At 59.2% G+C, this 19,830-nt stretch overlaps 2 protein-coding genes across 20 annotated transcripts in view; one reads left to right on the top strand and one right to left on the bottom strand.

The window, feature by feature from the left end:
* The window catches only part of HCFC1 (host cell factor C1), a 23,943-nt gene extending 9,718 nt beyond the window's left edge, over positions 1-14,225 (bottom strand). For 6 of the 14 annotated variants that reach the window (XM_022565868.3, XM_022565869.3, XM_022565870.3 and 3 more), the window contains exons 1-13: positions 12,697-14,224; positions 7,094-7,242; positions 6,776-6,936; positions 6,003-6,211; positions 5,005-5,089; positions 4,392-4,498; positions 3,150-3,329; positions 2,708-3,067; positions 2,308-2,468; positions 1,632-1,829; positions 1,048-1,272; positions 853-957; positions 236-455 (exon numbers count right to left, since the gene is read on the bottom strand). In XM_022565868.3, the coding sequence (XP_022421576.1) occupies positions 236-455; positions 853-957; positions 1,048-1,272; positions 1,632-1,829; positions 2,308-2,468; positions 2,708-3,067; positions 3,150-3,329; positions 4,392-4,498; positions 5,005-5,089; positions 6,003-6,211; positions 6,776-6,936; positions 7,094-7,242; positions 12,697-12,889 (2,353 nt within the window). In that variant the 5' untranslated portion in view covers positions 12,890-14,224. Of the gene's footprint in view, positions 1-211; positions 456-852; positions 958-1,047; positions 1,273-1,631; positions 1,830-2,307; positions 2,469-2,707; positions 3,068-3,149; positions 3,330-4,391; positions 4,499-5,004; positions 5,090-6,002; positions 6,212-6,775; positions 6,937-7,093; positions 7,243-11,035; positions 11,913-11,966; positions 12,288-12,696 lie in introns of those variants that run through there. The other 8 variants (XM_089903959.1, XM_089903960.1, XM_089903963.1 and 5 more) reach the window with 4 other exon arrangements.
* On the top strand, positions 7,768-19,830 carry TMEM187 (transmembrane protein 187). Of its 6 annotated transcripts, none has more exons than XR_016391266.1 (2): positions 7,768-14,918; positions 18,479-18,694. XR_016391266.1 is itself a non-coding variant. In XM_022565877.3 (2 exons), exon 2 carries the CDS (start codon positions 18,705-18,707, stop codon positions 19,503-19,505), a length of 801 nt encoding a protein of 266 aa, XP_022421585.1. In that variant the 5' UTR covers positions 16,130-16,910; positions 18,479-18,704; the 3' UTR covers positions 19,506-19,830. The 6 variants fall into 6 exon arrangements, 4 of the variants coding, with proteins under 4 accessions (XP_022421585.1, XP_022421586.1, XP_022421588.1 ...); XR_016391265.1 differs by having other exon boundaries at positions 18,475-18,694; XM_022565877.3 differs by lacking the exon at positions 7,768-14,918 and adding an exon at positions 16,130-16,910 and having other exon boundaries at positions 18,479-19,830.

The following is a 19,830-nucleotide window of genomic DNA, read 5'->3' as shown; positions in this document are numbered from 1 at the left end:
GTTTCTCTTGGGCCCCCTTTCAAGCAGTTACTCCTGCTGCCCCTTGATTAAAACAAAGAAGTACCAACTGTAGCCGTAACCCCTGCTACCTCCCGACATATCTTAAGGAAAAGGCAGGGAGAGGGTGGAAAAGAGGGGAAAACCAGAATGGAAACACGTCGCAGCCCGCCCTCCATCTGCCTGCCTTTTCCCTCCTGACATGGTCCCTCACCAGCACGCTGGAGGAGGCCCCTACCCGTGGCGCCCGCCTGCGTGATGATGGCCGACATGGGGATGGTCTTGATGATAGTGGTCGTGCCGGGCTTGGTGGTGCTGGGGGACACGCTGCTGATGCCCAGGATGGTGGGCTTAGTCCCTGCCCCGCTGGCCTGCGTGGTAGTGATGATGGTGGTGGGCTTCCCATCTGCTGATGTCACCAGCTTCAGGATAGTCCCAGCTGGCAGGGGCCCTTTGGTCTGTAAGGGGAAAACACGCAAAGAGGGGGTGAGGTGAACCGGCATCATTGTCAAGATGGGAAATGTTTTTTTTTTTTAATTTTTAATTGAAACACAGCTGATCTACAATGTTGTGCTAGTTTCAGGTGTACAGCTAAGTGATTCAGTTATACCCATATATATCCATCCATCCTTTTTTAGAAGAATGGCAACTTTAACAGTGACTCTGGTCTGGCTAGTCTCCACTGGCAGCCCAGGCAGCTCAGAGTATTCTGAAGACCGAGGGTGACAGGACCAAGCAGTAGGACCTTCTGTGCCATCAGTGCTCATGGGATCATGTCTAGCCAGGGATGCGAGTTCTAGCCCCAGGCCAGCGCCCACTCTTGCTTGTGTCACAGTCTGGAGCCCACGAGCTCACCTGGATGATCTGAGTCACCGGGCCTGTAGACGCCTGGCCTGTGACTGCAGAAGTCTGAACTGGTTTGGTCTGGACCACTGACATCACTTTGCCCAGATTGGAAATCTGAAAAGGAAGACATAGAGCACAAAGAGTGATCCAGAGACCAGTCAAGGGCACGGCCTGGGCTGGGCTCTCCTGGCACCCATCACTCACCAGAGCACTGCCTCCTGGGACAGAGATGGGGCTCTTCACCAGGGTGATGGTCTTGGTGACCCCACCCACCACTGTGGTCACCACCTGTGCTTGCTGGGCCACTGTCACAGTCCCCGACTTGTGTACTGTGATGATGGGGCGGGTGGACGTGTTGGCGGCAGAGGAGACAGACGTCCCCACCTGGGCGGCTGCAGTCTTCAGCATGCGAGTGGCTGGGTTGCTCACCTGGAGGGAGCAGAGAAGAGTGGTGGGCGGGGCAGAGAGCGCCCGAATGGCGGGGGTGCGCACACAGCAGAACTCTAGCCTGCCCTGCCCCATGCGTGCATGCGTGAGTGCGTCCCTAGCTCAGTTTGGTTTACCTTTCCTCTAGCAAAGCAAGGGAGGACACTGGGCCGGCAAGTCTAGCCTAAGGCTGCCACACCCCTATAGCTGTCAGCTTATTCCACAGCCCACAGCAAACACCAGTTACGGACCTACAGCCTCTGCGGGTTGGTCCAAAGCCCGGAAGGAGTGACCGCTGTCTGATCACAGTGCCCAGAAGCCCCCGGCCCCAAGGCTGAGAACCAGGCCCAAGGGATGCTCACCATGACTGGCGAGGAGGCCACCTTCACAGTGGCTGGGAGGGTGGTGGTGCCAGGCGTCACGGCCACAGTTTTGACGATGGTGGTGCCGGCCGGGACACTCAGCACCGTGGGTGCCGAGGAAGGAGGGATCTTCTGGGTGGCGGCAGCCGCGGCTGCCAACGCCGCCATGCCACTCATCTGCGGGTTGCTGCCGATGACCTGCAGCGGGCGCAGGGAGTGTGAGCCCACAGGGAGTGCCAGGCCCGCGGCCACCACACTCCCTGCTCCACAGCCTTCACCAGAACCCGCCTGGCTCGCCCTGAAGCAGCACCTCTCAGCGTCAGGACTGCTGGGCCCTGCTCTACTGACCCCAGACGTGGACTCCTACCACTGACGAGGCACAGCAACCTGGCAGCAAGAGTTACGAGTAGTTCTGGATCTTTCCTAAAGACCACGGAGACAGATACAGCTCTCTCCTCATGGGGCTGAGTCAAACCCCAGCTGGCTAGATCCTCCCCTCAGGCTCCAGGACAAGAAAATACACACTTAAAATGCCCTTGAGGTCAGACGGGCGGTTCTGAAGTCAGTGCCGAGCGGGCGCCTCATCTGCACTTTACGGTGCAGGACGAGCGGGACTCGAATCCCGCCAGCGCACCACCGACCGCCAGGAAAGCCCCGCCCCGCCCGAGCTTCTCACCGTCCCCTGGGCGCTCTGCGTAGGCACGACCATTCGCACGCCTGCGGGAAGGGAGGTCACAGTGACGGGGGCTTTCCCAGCCTGGCTGGCAGGCCTCATGGTGACCAATGGGGTTCCTGTTGTAGCCTGAGGACCGGTCACTTTGAGAACAGCAGGGACACCTGGCAAGAGAAGGGGCAGAGGCGAACAGCTTCTGTGACCTGCTTGTGCTTCAAATCTGGCCCTTCCAGACACCCTCAGTGACAGCCTCCAAGGTCGGGACTGAGGTCCCCCGCCACCACTTGGCCACAAGCCTGCACGAATGGCCACCAGGTGTGCCGTCTGTCTAGCGGTCCTCACTCAGGCACGTGACCCCCTGGTGGGCCGGATCTTGCCCTTGAGAGCCCGGCCCCCGGCTCACCTTGAGTCCTGGCTGCGGCAGGCACGGAGATCGAGCTACCAGGCACCGTCGGCAGGACCTGGATGGTGGTGGTGGTTGGGGTGGTGGCGGCAGCCTGGGGCAGGAGCGTGATGCCTACTTGGGTCAGTGGCTGCACAGCAGGCGCGGCTGCTGCTGGGGCAGGGCTCTTGGGAGGGTTGGCAGGCACAGACGGGACTGGATTGGGTGTAGGGGAGGTGGCAGTAGCAGCCGTGGCAGGAATGTCATATTTCTGGAGCTGCAGAAGATAACTGTCGGCTGTTGCCACAGCCCCCCAGCTCACCTCCAGGGAGTTGGTGTTGGCTCGTACCAGCTGTACCCGGGCCGGGGGCGGTGGCTTTTCTGTAAGAGAGCACCGCTGGTGAGAAGGCGGCAGCAGAGACTTCAGGGACGGGCATGGCAGCTCTCCTCCGGTCGGCCTTACCCGTTTCCAGGTACCAGAGGTCCTTGCAGCAGACCTGGTTGTTCCAGGCCTTTCGGTAGCCGTCACGCCCACTCCAAATGTACAGGCGGGTGTTGATGGCTACAGCACAGTGGCCGGCACGGGCCCGGGGAATATTGTCCTCCAGCGTATCCATCAGGATGGTCTCCCAGGCCATGGTATCTGGGGAGGGCAGGATGTGGAGGTCAGTAGGGGGCAGAGGAATAGACAACCCCCAAGGGCTCTTTGGCCTTTTGCTGTCAGGGATGGGGAATTAAAACCAGGAAGTCATCAAAGATTACTAAATTAAGACAAAGACAAAAACAAAAACAACTCCACATAGCAAAAAGACCGTAAAAAATTATAAACCACGAACTACAAACTGGGAAAACTATGTGAAACACACAGCCAAAGGTTTCCCTTCTCACACATCAAGCAACACAAGAGCCTCTAGAAAGAGATGGGTGAAGAGGAACGCAAGTTACAGAAAAGGTGACAAGAGGATCCGAGGAAAAATACATACCCTCACTCACGATTAAGGCAAACTTAACCCAGAGGGTGCCTGGCAGTTTGATGTTCGTGCTGGTGCAGCCAGGGCTCAGGGTGAGCCAGGGGAGGGAATGGGGGCTGGCCCATGGGGAGAGTCAAGTGCCTACCGGGCTCCGCAAAGAGCGAACTGTTTGCCGGCCTGGCAAACACTGCCAGGGGCATCTGTGTGTACAGCAACATCCCTCTGAAAGCAAGTCTACCTCTAGGTCTTCCTCTTTGAATACAATTGCACTTGGCGAGAATGGTGTGAGGATACTCACGAGCAGCGTTGGTGCAAGTTTTGACACCACGAGAGCAATTCAAAAGAATGAGGCCACTCGCCCTGCAGGGATGGGATGGTCTCCAGGACAGAGTAAATGCAAGGGTCAGGGGCCGCACTGCGTAGAGCAGGCCGCTGTCCTGTTTCCTCGGTTTTAAAGGAACCTAGAGGCAACGCTCGTGTATATAGCAAAGTCCCTGCAGGGTGGGTGAGAAACCACCAACAGGAGACAGGAGGGATGCTCTGCGTGGTTACGCTGGGTAGGAAGAGCCTATTCAAAAGACGCAAAGGAGGAGCGTCCCTCAGAGCACTTGGGCCACTGGCTACTCCTGGCGGATTCTAGAGGCACGGCCTAGAAGCAGCTCGGCTCCCTGTGCTCCCCACACAGCTTTCAGGCCGAGGAGGCCGCTCTGAGCCCAAGCCCGAGGAGGCCATACCCAGGTTGAGACAAGCCAGTGTGTTGGTACACTTCCACTCCTTCTCGTGTGTGGCCACTTTGACGTCATCCATGACGAGAGGCACCCAGCCACCAAACACGTACATTCTGGGACGAGGGAGGGAAGAGTAGGAGAGGATTGTAGAGGAGGTGCCAAGCTAGAGGCCACCTCTTCCATCCAGAAACTTCTGAACACACTTGGTCCTCTAGCTCTCCCCAGGACGCACGAAGCTCTGGACGTGGCCCTCTCCTACTTGGTGGCTCAGCCCTCACAAGAACTGTGTCACCTCCAGTATGTGGAGCCTCGGTTTAGCTCACCTAAAGCTCACCTCAGTCCCCATCGTTCTTATATTCACTTTGGGACTTTGGCATTGACAAAAACACTCAGCTGCTGGCGGAGAGGACGGTCTGTGCCCCTCTACCCTCTGTCTTTTCTCAGTCCCCCAGGGTCATAATGGAAAGACGGGGCTGCCGAACGCCAGCCCAGCCAGAAAGAGGTCTCCTCAGGCCTTAGGGGTTGCTGGAAGGAAACTGCGAGCCCACGGGGGTGGGGGTGGGGGTGGGGGTGGGGGTGGGGTGGGCTAGGAAGGGAAAAGCCGTGGCTGGCTGCTCACTTGTTTCCTATGGTCGTAGCCGAGTGGAGACTTCGAGGAAGAGGTGCCACCCCGCTGAGGCTGGGCTTATTCCACGTCAGAGTCTCTGTGCAGAGCAATGGGAAGGGAAGGTTACCCATACCAGGTCGGACACGGGCCCTCTGACCCACAGGATGTGCCCCGGACACAGGGAAGGTGCGGGGAGGCAGGTGCTGACCCAGCGCAAGAATTCCATACCTGGCCTCCTTACAGCCCATGGGAGGCCCTCCGATCACCAGGTGCTGGCATTTCCCAAGCTGTGTTTACCGTCCTCTGAACTTTTACTGAGCACCCACTACAAGCCAGCACCGCTCCTGGGGCTGGGGTAGGAGCGGCGGGCGCACCTTCTGACTCCCGGCAAGACGCACTCTCTCCCACACCGCCTCCGCCACCTACAGAACCGCTGCTGCTGGGGATTCTGCTCCTGAGACACTGTTTCTTTCGAGCACCGATGCTGCCCCACGGGACCACCTAACCCTCCAGACATGTGTGGTCGGCCACCTTCTCCTCTCAGCCTTCTTCAGGTCGAAAGCCTGAACTCCTTTCAACCGCTCCCGCTTTCCCACCTGCCGACCAGCCCGAGGAGTCCCCACGGCTCTAAGGGCATCTGTACATCCCCTCTGACTGTGACAGACCAGGGGGCTCCGCTCCTGGCACAGCCTGACCACTGACAAGTCAACAGGGACAGGTGCTACCTCATCTACACAGTTCCATTCTAGAAAGGCCTTTCCATCTCCCCTCACTCTCCTGGAAGACAGCAGACCAACTCAGCCAACCGAGCCTTGCTCTTTCTTCAAGCAACGCCACAAGCTCGGGGCAAAGATGACAGCCCCAAATGGGTCCTATCCTGACCCTGCAGCAAGTACAGGGCTAGGCGGGACACTCCCCTCCCTGTGAGCCCCAACTCAACACCCCACACCGGCCGCCCAGCAGACCAGCTTCGCGCCAAGACTACTGGAGCCGCCGCACCCACATCTTACCAATATCCAGGGTCCAGAGGTCCCCCAGCCTGCAGCCACTCATCCCTCCATAGATCACCAGCTTGGACTTCTTGTTGTCTTTCTCGGTGTAGACCACTGCAGTGTGGGACTCCCGGGGTGGGGGAAGGACGCCGTAAGTGATGGGAATGTCCCAGGCTACCACTCCAGAGCCTGGCCGCAGTTCCAGGATGTATAAGTCATTCAGGTACCTGGAGAAGGACAGTCAGTTATGGCGGGCCACCGGCTTCGATGGGTGAACAGTGGACTCCTGGGGAGACAAAGGGGGCTGAGGCTGCACGAACCCCAAGGTCTTCTACCTTCGCCCCGAAGGAGGGGCTACCAGAAGCTCCAGAGGAGGAGAGCAAGGAGAAGAGGAAGAGCCGGATGGGGTGTGCCAGTCTGCCCTGCACACGAAGCTGGGCGTGACGTGAGGGCCTCCCGGGTGAAAAGGGGGCACCATCTCAGGACTGCCTCCAAACTTCAGGAAGGACAGCACCCATCACGAAGGCTGCAGGCAGCAGGTGCTGAGAGGCAAAGCGCCAGCTCTAAACTGGGTCTGAGGAGCAGGAACCAGCCCAAGGCAAGGTGGGTTTCTACCTCCTGGCCTGGCCCTCCTCCCACGAGGCCTCCTCGGGGTTAGAAAGCTCCTTAGAGGGCATCCAGTGCCACCCTCTTGTTTCACAAAGGAAAGGCACTTGGCACGGCAGGCTTGGCTGCTATGTGAGCGAGCACCCGCCTTCACGGGATTCCACGTGAACAGGACAAAGCCTCACCTCGGAATGTTGTTCTTGGGGTCCTCGCTATCGTTGGCCAGACCTCCAAACAGGTAACATTTGTTGCCCACAAGGGAGAAGCTGTGCCCGAGCCGAGGACACGGAGGGGGCCCGTTTTTGGGCGTCTTTGCTTTGAGTCTCTTCCACTCCCACCGGCTTGCCTGCAAAATGAAGACCCAGTGATTAAATCAGGGATGAGCCGGCCGCTGGCCGCACAGGGAAGGGCTGGTGCTGATGAGGGAGGGACCTGAAGGGAGTGAGAAGGTCCTGGGTGACATGGGGCCTGCCCCCGCCCCTGCCCCAACAACCAGGGCCTACCTGGAGCTCGTAGAGGTCGTTGCTGTATTTGCCGTACTCCACCATCCCGCCAAATACCAGCAGGCGAGTCCCATCGCACACGAAGCCATAGGCTGCACATCCAGGAGGGATGTCCCCTCTCACGGCCGGGATGAACCACTGGTTGGTCGCTGGAGAACAAAAGTTAGCAGAAGTCAGAACTCCTCGGGAGCCCCTAGAACCAGAACCTCCACCCCTCTTCCTCCCCACGCCCACCAGCCTTCAAAATACAGTCTAAGAAAGGAGGAGCTGAGGCACTGCCTCTCTTCCCAAGGATGTGGGACTTTCTCCTTTTACCATCCAAGTGCCAGCCCTCTATCCAAGCCGTCTTCCAAACCCCTTGGCCTCAGAGGCCACCTCAAAACAGCCTGTGATCACCCTGCTTCTCATCACGGTCGTCTTAAAAGGCAGGAAGTCACTGACCAAGAAAATTCGTCAGCTTCTGGCGATGTGGCCACCTCCCGCCACTCTATGGGTCATCGGAAAGAAACGTCTAACACCCAAAATACCGTCCAGGGGCCCGTGGCTGCACCTCTAAGTGGCCAAAAGAGCTACCAGTGCAGGCTGGGAGCAGCAGCCTGCGGTACAGGCTGGGGAGGGCCATGGGGGTACGAATCAATCTCTACTGCTGTTTCCCGGGTGACGGTCCGGAGCAGCCCTCCCCCGGGCCCACCCCCTCCCCCCTCCCCCCTCCAGAACACGGGCAGAGGTGGCGGCAGTCAGTGCCAACTAAGCTGCCCAAAGCCCATCGCCTCTAGCCGGGCTGGGGCTCCCAACCTGCCCCTGCTCTGCCTGGCATCCCTGCCCCTCCTGGGCCACCACCCTCACGTCTGCCATGCCAGGTCTTCCCGGAAAAGTCTGGGGGCAAACGCTGCCCTCTTGTGAGGGATGCCTTCTGTCCTATGTTATTTGAAGGGCCATCCCCTAAAACATACACCACACTCTCTCCGAAAACCCCAAACCGGCAGCCGACTGCAAATCCGATTCCATGCCCCTCGATCACTTTTGGTCAAACGTAGGCAAGTGAATTGGGACTGAGGGGCCGGTGGGCAGGGCACGGATCTGGGAGCGAACAGAGCCCCTGTGGGGGCGTGACAGGAGCCGGGACAACACTGCGCACCCGGTCCCTGATCCCGTCCAGGCTGGGTAACCCGACTCTACCTGCAGCTGGGCAGAGAGGCCTGCCCCACCCCGCCGCCAAAAACACACCACACTTCCCGAGGTAAAGGCGCCCGGCTCGCCGCTTCCCAAGTGTACACGTTAGTTTGCAGTGGGCTGTGGGTCCCGTCCTCAGTTCAGCAGCCAGCGGGCCTCCGGGTGGGTCCCCTGCCTGCTCTGCACGCCCAGGCCCCAGACCCCCGCGCTCCGCCTCGTCCTACCGCGCAGCGCGAAGACAAACCGAGAAGAGCAGCAGCTTTCCAGGCTGGAGCCATCAGCCCTGCCCGAACTGGGGGAGATGGTCTCCCGCGGTGCCCGGAAGGAGCTTCATCCAAGTTCCCGGGATAGAAGCCGACACAGACCTCTGAGCCTCCCTCCGTGGACAAAGGAACAGAGACCAGGAGTGGAAGTAACTTACCCGAGGTCACAGGGCCAAACACACACACACAGATGAGAACCTTGTCACCGACTTAAAGTGACTGCTAGGTGCCCACCTGAGGGCCGGGAGGAGGCTACACGGGAAACGGCAGCTCTCTCGTCACATGCCACCACTGACTCAGCGGGCCGGGCTAGAGGGACCTGTGACGTCCTGACAGCTCATTCTACAGCACCCAAGAGGGGCTGATCTCATTCTAGAGCACTCCAGGCAGGGCAGGGGCCCTCTGCACCGCCATCAGGAGCAGTCTGTCAGGCGGCACAGTTTCTGGTCTGAAGCCAGAACCTGCCGCTCTTCACATCACCTACAGTCCCAGTTCTACCCTGAGATGGCAGCTGCCCCCAATCATGTCACCTCTCGCTCATCTAGCGGGGCAGGCGGCGCATGACCCGACCTCCGGGTCCCTCCTTCTCCCTAGGCTTGGGCTTGTCGCCACTCTCGGCTGCGAGGGGGGCCGAGGAAGGGAGGCCTGTACCCAGGAGGCGGGAGGTGGCCGAGCCCCTCCCCCCGCAGCTGCCTTCCCGCTCGGCTGAGGCTCGAAGCGGGGGTGGGGGTGGGGGTGGGTTCTCAGAAGGGGTGACATGGGAGCGGGGCCTTGAAGGCTGAACAGGACTTCCCGACAAGTGAAACCAGCCGCCGGGCCGAGCAGGAAGTGACTGTGAGAGCAAGAAGGACCCGGAACGGAGGGGGAACGGGGTTTGAGATAAGCTCAATTTAGTGACCAATTAGCTCCAGGGACAGAGGAACAGGGAGGTGTCTCCAAGGTGGTGGCCCGCACCCCTTAACTGAAGGGCGACACAGCCCGACAGTCTCGGTGACGGCCTGTATTCTGCCTGACTCCACTGCCAGCCAGCAGGGTGACCCTGGACCTGTCACTTCCCCTCTCAGACCCCAATTTCCTCATGTGCAAAAACAAGGAAGTTCCACTAGATGTTTTCCAAGGCTCTTTCCGGTGCTATCAGTTGCAGACATTCGAGAACCACTGAGGCAGACCAGCCTTGGGCCACTGGTTTGGCAACCAGCCACACCCTCCCCTCACCAGGGCGCACCCCACTGTGTCAGGGCCGGGTCCTCCGAGTAATCCGCTTTGCTGTTGAAGTAAAATTCCCCGAGGTCAAGGACAGTTGCTACCCTAAGATCTCCCCAAGGCCTGTGAAGTGTTCCACAGCCACCAAAGAGGAAGGACACACACTTTCTCACACACACCCTTCAAGTGCACACCTGCCACCCCCAGCCCCGTCACCGCCCCCCCCACCGCCCGGATCGCTGAGCTGACCAAGACAGCGAGGCAAGCACGTGCCCCCTGGAGCCCTTTGTCTTAGCAATGGGGAACTCTCTCCGAAGGGCGAGTCTCTCTGAGCACTCATCTTGCGGAAGGAAAAGCACTAGAGAGTATGCTCTGACCTCATTTAAAACAAAACCAAGGGACTTCCCTGGCGGCACAGTGGTTAAGAATCCGCCTGCCAATGCAGGGGACATGGGTTTGAGCCCTGGTCCGCGAAGATCCCACATGCCACGGAGCAACTAAGCCCGTGCGCCACAACTACTGAGCCTGCGCTCTAGAGCCTGCGCGCCACAACTACTGAGCCCGAGTGCCACAACTACTGAAGCCCGCGCGCCTAGAGCCCGTGCTCCACAACGAGAAGCCCCCGCAATGAGAAGCCCGCGCACCGCAACGAAGAGTAGCCCCTGCTCGCTGCAGCTAGAGAAAGCCCGCGCGCAGCAACGAAGGCCCAACGCAGCCATAAATAAATAAATAAATAAATAAATTTATAAACAAACCAAAACCAAGGCAAGCAGGAGGCTGGCTGTCAAGACAGCAGCTAAGGATGCTACGCATCTGTGCCACGGCTGGTGGGAGAGAGGCAACACCAAGCCTGTCTTTCTGAGAACAGCAGGAGCTCGAGGCTCTGTCAAATAGCAAACACTCGGTGAGGACAGGGGAGCTGGGTCAGCTAACGTCTCTCCTGAGAAGTCACCGAGGGAGTTCATAGGGCACTTTCCAAACTGCTACCCTGGAGGAATCCAGGGCTGCAGCCCTTCGGAAGGCTGGCTATCCTCTACTATACAACACACCCTTGCAGATGGGGAATGAATTAACGCCGAAGGGCTCAATTCATTTTAATAAACTAATGAATACGCAGAGGCCCCAGGAAGCAGTGGACTTTGGAGCTGATGGTAATTAGGCCCCTGCCCTACTTTCTAAAATTGTCCTTCCTTGCCAAGGAGCCTGCTCCAGGCCTTACGAGAATGAAGTTGGTCCAAGTAGTTTAGGAGCTTCTGCTCAGGGCAACGGCCTCTCTAAAAACAGCCCTGCCCCTCAGCCTTACCTTGCCGGGCTAATCGCTGCCGCTGCAGCTGTCTGATCTGGCACAGAGCACCACCAACCAGCCCAGCCTCACTGGAGGCAACAGGTGCTCAGACCCACAATGTGAAGGGTCACCGGCAACCCACCAGCCTCCTGAAAGTCAACTTCGTAGGGTCAACAGCCTACAAGATGCAGAGAAAACTAAACTCTGTGCCTTGGGGGAGGCGGCGGTGGGGAGCACCCAACCGAGAGCCCAGCTCCAACCCTCAGCACTCCAACCAACACCTTATCCCAGAGCAACCTCAAAGCTGGAAGGAGGTGCCCAGGCCCCGAGGACACCGTGCCGCCAGAACCCTCGGACAGGATGGCTCTGGGGCCAACGGAGCTCGCCAGATGAGATGGCGAGGGGGAAAGAGCTGGAAGCCGGCCCCTGGCCGCGGCTGACCCGAATGCGACTGCGAGCTGCGGAGGGGAGCTTCCTCAAAGCACGCTGTCTGAGCTGGGAGGGGGTTTTCCGCAGCCCCGCCTCCACCTCTCAGGCTGGGGACTGGACCGGAAGGCACCCAGGCCCACCGCTCCCGGCGAAAACGCCCGCCGAGCCCCTCCCTCCGGGCCAGGCGAGGCCCTGCGGGCCAGCGTCCATTCAACAGGCAGCTCGGGCCCAAGGAGGCGCCAGGTGTATCAACCGGGCCAAGTGGCCGCCAAGGGGGAGGGGGCCGCAGGAGGATGCGGCTAAGCCCTAGAGACTTAGCGGGGACACCAGGCAACAGGCCGAAGGCGAGCCGGCACGGCAGCAGCACCCGGAGGCAGAGGCGCACCGCAGCCTTCAGCTGTGACCGCACCTTGCTTGCCCCTCCCAACCAACCAGGCCCGGGCTTTGGGGGAGGCATGAGAATGGGCAGGGGAACCTCCTCAGCCTGCTGCGGGATCACTGGAATTAATTCATCTCTTACATCAACGGATCCCAGATCGAGACAACAGGAAATCTGTAGAGAAACGCTGGAGAAGTCAACGCTGCAAGAGGGAAGCAGCAACGTCGTCTGACCTGTGGGTCCCCAGGAGACGGTTACGCAGCGCAGCCCACAGCCCGCCCCCCTCCCCCCCGTCGGGATTACGCTGCTCAACTCTGCCCCTTTTCTCGAGACGGCGACCTAATCTGTAATCTAGAAGTTGTCATTTCTCCCGAAAGAGCACCAGAGATGAGGAAGAGCGGACCAGGCGCAGGAGGAGGGAGGAAGGGGGTGGGACTCTGCGCCAAAGGGACGCATCCGCCCGCCCGGCGGGGGTAACGGTGTCTGTCTGAAGTCACCGCCGCGGGAGCCGCCCCCGCTCCCTCACCAGCCAGGGTACAGGCTTCCTCTCCAATAATGAGAAGCGCCTCTCAAACACATGGGAATCAGGGCTGTAAGAATGGGAAAAAAGAGCAAGGGAAAGCAGAGGTGCCGGGCAGAGCAAACCGTCTCGGAGGCGAGAAGTAGCACCTCGGTGCGGACGGAGAGGGGGAACAGGAGGCGGGGGAGAGGGCTGCAGGGGAGGGGAGGAGAAGGCGGGAGACGGAGGAAGGAGAGAGAGGGAGGAGGGAAGGAGGGAAGGAAGGGGAGAGAGAGGGAGGGAAAAGGAGGGAGAGGGAGGAGATGAAGGGAGGAGGGAAAGATCCGAGAACCCAGCGGGCTTTGCACTCACCCGTGTTGTACACGTGCAGTTCGTCCACTATCCCCTCGTTGCCGCCGCCAAACACCACGATGAGCTCCTTGATGGCCACGGCGCGGTGGCCGTGGCGGGGCCGGGGCACTGGACCCGACCAACCCACCACTCGCTTCCAGCGGGGCTGCAGGAGCACTGCTGGCGAGTTGGCGGGTGACACGGCCGAAGCCATAGTTCCGAGAAAGGGCGCGGTGGAAAAAGTCACCAAGCGAGAAGGGAGGCCCCCAATTCCACTCACACACACCCCCTTTCGTCTAAGGCGTCTCTCACAGAGAAGCGGTTCCTCACACAGCGGTGAACGGCTCCATGGAGGCCGCCATCTTAACTATTCTCCTTCTCTTCTACTCTTCCCCTTCTTCTCGCTCACCACGTCTCCTTAAGAGCCTCCTGAAGCTGTCAAGCGCCTAGACCCGAGAAGCCGGAGGCCGCCGAGTCCCGCCGCCCTGACTACTTGCCTGGGAGCTCCCACTTAGAAGCTCGAGCGGGAGGCCCTGGGAGCCGCCATCTTGAGCCGCCTCTCTCTCCTCCCTTCCTCAATCGTAGCCCTCCCCCGCCGGAAATGGCGGAGCCCCGGCCCGGTTCCCACACCCTCCCCAAGTCTCCTGCACTGGCCGGCTTCCGGGGCGGGTGGAAATGAGCCACAAGCGCCGCGGTTGTCCCAGCCCCGCCGGAGCTCAGACCACAATTGTGGGAGCCGCCATCTTGAGACCGTCCCGCTTCCCCGCCCAGCGCTTAGTGCAGAGGCCGCTCCCTAAACAGCCTCGACACTTGTAAAGAATAGAGGCGCGCCGGAGGCCAGTGAAACGAGCTTGAGTTCTCGAGGGCTGCTCGGAGGCTCGCGCCGTACGGCTCGTGAGGTCTCGAGCGTCTCCCTTTAGTCCGCCTCTGCTGCTCAGGCTGCGCCTGCCGCCCTGGGAGTCGCCATCTTGAGACTAGCTCCCCCTTCCCCCCTATTCTCTTCCTCTTGGGTCAGTTCTTCCACTGCAAACCAAACGCAAGGCAGCGTCCGATCCTCGCTTCCCTCCTTATGACTCCTTCCCACAGGAGCCGCTTCAAAGAGGCAGAGTTAGGCCCCGAAGTGGCAACTGTACGGCAGGAGGAGCGGTAACGGCAGGGCGCTCATGCCTCCTCCCTGGGAGCCGCCATCTTGTGTGAAGAAGTAACAACTAAACATGGCGGCGGCGGCGGTCGGGCGAGGGGGCGGAGTCGGTCGACGTCACTGTTTCCCCCCCACGCCCCGCCCTCGCAGGCTTCTCCTCCCGGCCGAGGCTTCTTAAAAGAACCTCGCGCTGCCTCGCGGCGAGGGACCGGTGCCGCTGCGCGCTTTGCTTGGGGTCAGGCCGCGCTCGGGTCAGGCACAGGCGTCCCCAGCCCTGTGGCCGCCGAAGCGCGCCTCCACGCCTCCGCCCTGGGAGCCGCCATCTTGCCACTTCCCCTCGCCCGGCCGTCCGCGGGCGTCAGTAGCGACTTTCAGCACAAAACAAAGATGGCGGCTGCGGCATCTGGGGAATGCCCGGATGAGAATGCCTCAGACGCCGTTGGCCCCGCCCCCTTGGGAACTGCCCCCTGGGTCGCTGAAGGGACACACGCCAGAGGAATCGCTTTAACTAGCAGTGGGGACAGGGCACAGGTTGCTGAGGGTGGCTGACGGAGACATTAGAGTCAGGCCTCGTACCGGGGAGCGGACGTTTTCCTGCTCCGCACGCCCAGCTGCCTCCGGAAAGGTGGCCCGAAGCCCGCCTCCGGGGGAGCCGGAGGCGGGGTGGGAGTGAGCGGTAACGCGGCCTGGCGCGCCACGCCGGGGGCGGAGCCCTCCCAGGCTCCCAGGCCCGCTGTCCCGCCCCCACGCGGGGGCGCCGCCGCGGCCAACGGCGCCCCGAGAAAAAGAGCGGGGCCGCCGCGCGCCGAGCCGCCCGCCGCCCCTCCTGCTGTCGGGCGGGCAGCCAGGCTGGCGGCGCCTGAGGCGAGCGGGCGGGCGCGGGAGCGGTCCGCATCGCCCCGCGTCACCTCGCGTCACCCCGCCCCGCCTGCTTCCCAGGGCCCCGCGCCCCGCCCCGCGCGCAGGCGCACGGCCGCCTTTCGGCTCCGCCCTTTTTCGAGATTTGAATTTCCCCCAGCAAAGCGAGAGAGGCAAAATACCCGGATGGTGATCGCTGGCGTTTTCGCGCCAATCCTGTAAGTTCTCACAACAACCTTGAGAGGTGGGTACTGTCATCACCCCTATGTTCCAAATCTTGCAGGAGGCTGTCTGGTCGCTGCACTGTCATGCTCTCTGCCAGACGCAGGGTGTAATGCGCTGCTCTCCGGGCTCTTGGAATGACAACAGATGATTTTTCCTGTTTCTCTCATCTTTATTTGATCTTTACATTCACCAACCTCCAGCCGAAATTTGGCCTTTCCCGCAATTACAAGTGTAGGCAGCAAAGCACAGAGCGTTAGCCTGGTGACTGTGTCACCAAAGGAAATGACAGATCATTTGAGAGCATATAAATTTTCTTGTAGATATCCTGAAATTAAAGAAATTACAAGTTATTACAGAATAACTGCTTTGAAATTACTGTAGTTGGGCTTCCCTGGTGGTGCAGTGGTTGGGAGTCTGCCTGCCAAGGCAGGGGACATGGGTTCGAGCCCTGGTCCGGGAAGATCCCACATGCCGCAGAGCAGCTAAGCCCGTGCACCACAGCTACTGAGCCTGTGCTCTAGAGCCCGTGAGCCACAACTACTGAGCCTGCATGCCACAACTACTGAAGCCAGCGTGCCTGGAGCCCGTGCTCCGCGGCGGGAGGGGCCCCTGCGGTGGGAGGCCCGCGCACCACAGCTGGAGAGAGCCCGCTCGCAGCAATAGGACCCAACGCAGCCAAAAATAAATAACTAAAATAAATAATTTTATTTTAAAAAGGAAATTACTGTAGTTATTCAACCTGCCCATAGACCCTGTAATTTAACCTATTAGTAAAGAAGCACGTATATTACTATATCATACATTTTCAAAAATACTTTAATAACTGTCTTTCGACATGTTAAGTTTCTGTTGTAATTCTGTTTTAGTTTATGCATTTGGAAGCATTTGTTTGAGAAAAGACCAAAGAGTCCTGTGACACAGCCAAAGGACAAGAGCCCTCATCTGTGTTTCTGTGCCACCAACTGCCCTAGGTGACCTTGTCCGTTCACGTCACCTCTCTGGCCCCAACTCCTTCCCCTGTAAAATAAGGAAGCCAAGCCGCTGGTTCCCAGGCGCCTTAGCCACGTTCAGTGATTCTGTCCTCAGAGTTCAAGAATCACTACGGTAGTTCCAGGCTCCTTGGGCATCCAAGTGGCCCAGATTGAGCTCTCCTGCTGCTGGTGTCCCATGGTACAGCCCTCAGACTGGTGTCCCCTTAGCCGCAGAAAGGGAACAAGGTGGTCAGGGTAGTCACGGGCACAGTAAGCGGTTGTCATGAATGATACAGGCCAAAGAAACCACCACTGTGACACGTGACAGTGGCTCCTGCTTCAATGCATACAGACTGCGGAAGCAGGAGAGTTTAAGGAACACGTCTTAACCCCTTAGCCAGGAGATTGTCACGTTTTGCAGAACTTCCCCCAGAGACCCCAGCACCAGACCAGGGGAGAGCCCTTGGACCTTCATGTGCCGGGGGAAGCTGGGAAGAACTTTGAGAGTCATGTAACACGTGTCACAGCACCTCAGGGGTACGGAGGAGCTAGGCCATAAGGTACCCAGCCTGGCCTTCCTGGTGGACTTGGGAAGTTCGTTTGATTACACGTCACTTTCAGCTTGCGCAAGGGCTCAGTAGCCTCTGCCCAGCAGCGGGAGAGGAGTCACTTTCCACGCCCTTCCTGGGCCTCCTTGTCTATCAAGCTGACAGTGTTGGACTCCGGTCCCCAGCTCTCCTCCATGCTGGCTGGCAGACGAGAGGGTCAGGCTGGCGCTGGCCGCGTGGGGCCCAGGAGGCCTGGGTCTTCACACCAGGGAGTCGGGCCCCAGGTGGCGCCAGGGAAGGACCTGGAGAAACGAGGCCGGGCCTCAGCTGGTGTCCCAGCCAGACTCAGGAGCGGAATGGGGAAGTGCCGGTGCCAGAGCGGAAGCCATAGCCGAGTTGAGGGTGTAAGCAGGCCAGGCACAGGACGGACCCGCAGGACTACATGAGCATGGCACTTTGGTGTCTGGCCAAGAGGCTGGGGCGTGATCGTGTGTGAGTGGAGAGCCGGCCACTGAAGGGTGCTAAGCAGGGGCGGCCCTTGAGGGAGATGCTGGGGGCTGCTGTGTGCAGACCACGTTAGCGGTGGCCAGCCTGGAAGTGGGAAGCCCGGGGCAGGGGCAGCCCCCCAGCCTAGAGGCTCCTTAACCGGAAGCCGCAGCGGGGAGGCGTGAGACAGTGCTGCGTGCTGAGGTGGCGGTCAGGACAAGGCCTGCAGTTCCCTCGTGGAAATGCCGGTCCCCTTAGCAACAGGCCCCCAGGGCAGTATGGGGGCCAGAAGCCTCACCAAGACACCCAGCGGGCCCCGTCCCGGATCTTCCACGTGGGCCCCACGGCCAGTCTGAGAAGCGAAATGGCAAACAGGATGAGGAAAAAGAGCAGGGGTGCTGGTTTGGGGCTTGAACCGAAACTGAGCAGGTCTTTGCTGAGCAGCGGAGGGCGAGCGCAGAATCAGACCCTGCCCGGACCTTTCAGGGCCTGAACTGCAGGAGGGCAGGTGGACATTGGGCCTCAGAAATAAACTGTGGTCTACATAGCTAAGAACTCATTTAATTCACACCATGACTCTGCAGGGAGGTACTGGTAGCATCCCCATTCTGCAGGTATGCAAACCGAGGCCCGGAAGGGTTAAGGCCCAAGATCACACGGTTAGTAGCTGGGGGCGCTGGGCTTTGAGCATGGACAGTCCCTCTCGTCCCCACGCTTGCCTGCCTGATTGCTGTCTTCGCTTTGAGTCACTTTCAGGGCATTGAACCTCTTCTCTTGTTGATATTAATGCATCTCTTGGCTACCTGGCCAGCTTACACTGCAGCAGGCCCCAGAGCAGTTGACGGTCCAGGAAAAGTCCACATTGTTTTAAAATTATCGGACTGCTTCTGTGACTGCAGGAAGTGGAAGGTCTTCTTGTGAGCCAAGGACAGAAGGTGATTTTGAAAGGCGTGGCACTTCAGGGGCAGGCAGGAGGGTGAACCAATGGGGGACGGCTCCCTGTGCCACCTGGCCTCACATCTAAGAAGCAGAAGGGAGTCCTCCCCCGCCCTCCTCCTACCCACCCCCGCCACCCTTGCCTTAGATTCCAGAACTCGGACCACAGTTAATGGTTTCTCTTTTAACTGGGTATTTGGTTCAAAGGGCTTTGGGACTGGCTTGGAAACTTCCACATTTGTAATGCCACTGAGGTGGAAAAGCCCATTCTGAGTTTTAACAGCAGACCTAGGAAAGATTTAAGTCTCTAAATGCAGTGGCTCGAAGGGAACTAGGGCAAGGGGCGGGACTTTTATAGCACACAGATGAAAGAACAAGAGCACAGGTATCAGGAGAGAGGGGCACAAAACCTCTAGGTGAAAGAGGGTTCTAGAGCCTTCTAGAGGCCATGCATAAGAAGGTGAATGGACTGTGGGTATTCCTGCACTTTTATTTCTGTGGGGGTTTTTTCGTTTTTTTTTTTTTCTGATGTTGGTGGATCCTGAGGCTGAGAATCGGGAAGATGGAGGCTCTTTTTCGGATGGATTTCTTTCTACCCACACTCTTTAACTACACTCTTTTTGTAACCACAAAGGAAGAAGGCAGAACGATCCTCCACTGGTGCCAACCAATCAGCAGAACCCTCGCCTTCCTCCGGGCCACCACCTCCACGCGGGGCAAGGTCGCGGCATCTGCGTCGGAAATCACGGGGAATTCTTCCTGCTGGCTCAGCTGGCAGAAAAACTGTTTATCTGAATTCTGAAATAACAGTGGAGACGGCTGCTCTCTTAAGCTCTCCGACCCGGGTCACACATAGGGTTCCAGATGAAGCCCGAGTCGGGGCAGGCCCTCTTGCACGTGGCCCTGGTCAGCTGCCTCTGCGCGGCCACCGTCCACGCTGGTGTTTTCGCAGGTGTCTCTGTCCCAGTGGGCTATGAGCACTACGCCGAAGCGCCGGTCGCCAGCCTCCCTGCCTTCCTGGCCATGCCCTTCAACTCGCTCGTTAACGTGGCCTACATGCTCCTGGGGATGTACTGGCTGCAGAGCAAGGCCAGCGCCCCGGGAGGCCCCACAGAAGCACGGAAGGCTTGCTACGTGAAGGACGTCTTTGCGGGCATGGCCCTGGTCTACGGCCCGGTTCAGTGGTTGCGCATCACGATGCAGACGTGCCCCACCGCCGTGTTGGACCAGTGGCTCACCTTGCCCATCTTTGCATGGCCGGTGGCCTGGTGCCTCTGGCTGGACAGGGGCTGGAAGCCCTGGCTGTTCCTGGCTGTCGAGGGCCTCTCCCTGTGCAGTTACAGCCTGGCCCTGCTGCACCCCCGTGGGTTTGAGGTGGCCCTGGGCGTCCACATCGCAGCAGCTGTGGGGCAGGCCCTGCGCACTCAGGGCCGCCACGGCAGCGCTTCCTCGGGGAAGTACTTGGCTCTGGGCGTGCTCTGCTGCCTGGGTTTTGTGCTCCTCAAGCTCTGTGACCACGAGCTCTCGCAGTGGCGTCTCTTCCAGCGGCTCACGGGCCACTTCTGGTCCAAAGTCTGCGACGTGCTCCAGTTCCACTTCGCCTTCTTGTTCATGACCAACTTAAACACCTGCCGAAGATGCCCTCCTGCGGAGAAGATGCGTTAAAGTGTGGAAGGAAGGTGCTAACCCACCCTAACATCAAAATGCACCCTCCGCCGGCATCCTGTCATCAGTGTTCAGAGTCCTGGGTGCAACAAGACAGGATGATGACAGAAGACTGCCCCTTCCTTCAAACGTATGGGCTTCAATACTCTGAGTATGAATATTCAACATTATGAAATGTTATGCTGTCTGCAACTTACTTTCAACGGGTTAAAGCAAATATCTAAGGGCCGGGATGTGGGGTTCCATTTTACTATTCTTGTAATTTTTCTGTAGTTTGAAATTTTTCAAAATAAAATGTTGGGGGGAAATGACCCCAAGAAATCCA

The sequence above is a fragment of the Delphinapterus leucas genome, chromosome X (genome assembly GCF_059928025.1).
Source record: "Delphinapterus leucas isolate spDelLeu-1000000601 "Yukka" chromosome X, BTC_Dleu_Yukka2, whole genome shotgun sequence".
In the NCBI taxonomy this organism is placed as follows: domain Eukaryota; kingdom Metazoa; phylum Chordata; class Mammalia; order Artiodactyla; family Monodontidae; genus Delphinapterus; species Delphinapterus leucas.
This window is presented reverse-complemented; position numbering and strand designations above follow the sequence as displayed.

What these genes read in the sequence shown, in the direction of transcription:
- TMEM187 (XM_022565877.3), top strand. Translation starts at nt 18,705, where the DNA reads ATGAAGCCCGAGTCGGGGCAGGCCCTCTTGCACGTGGCCCTGGTCAGC.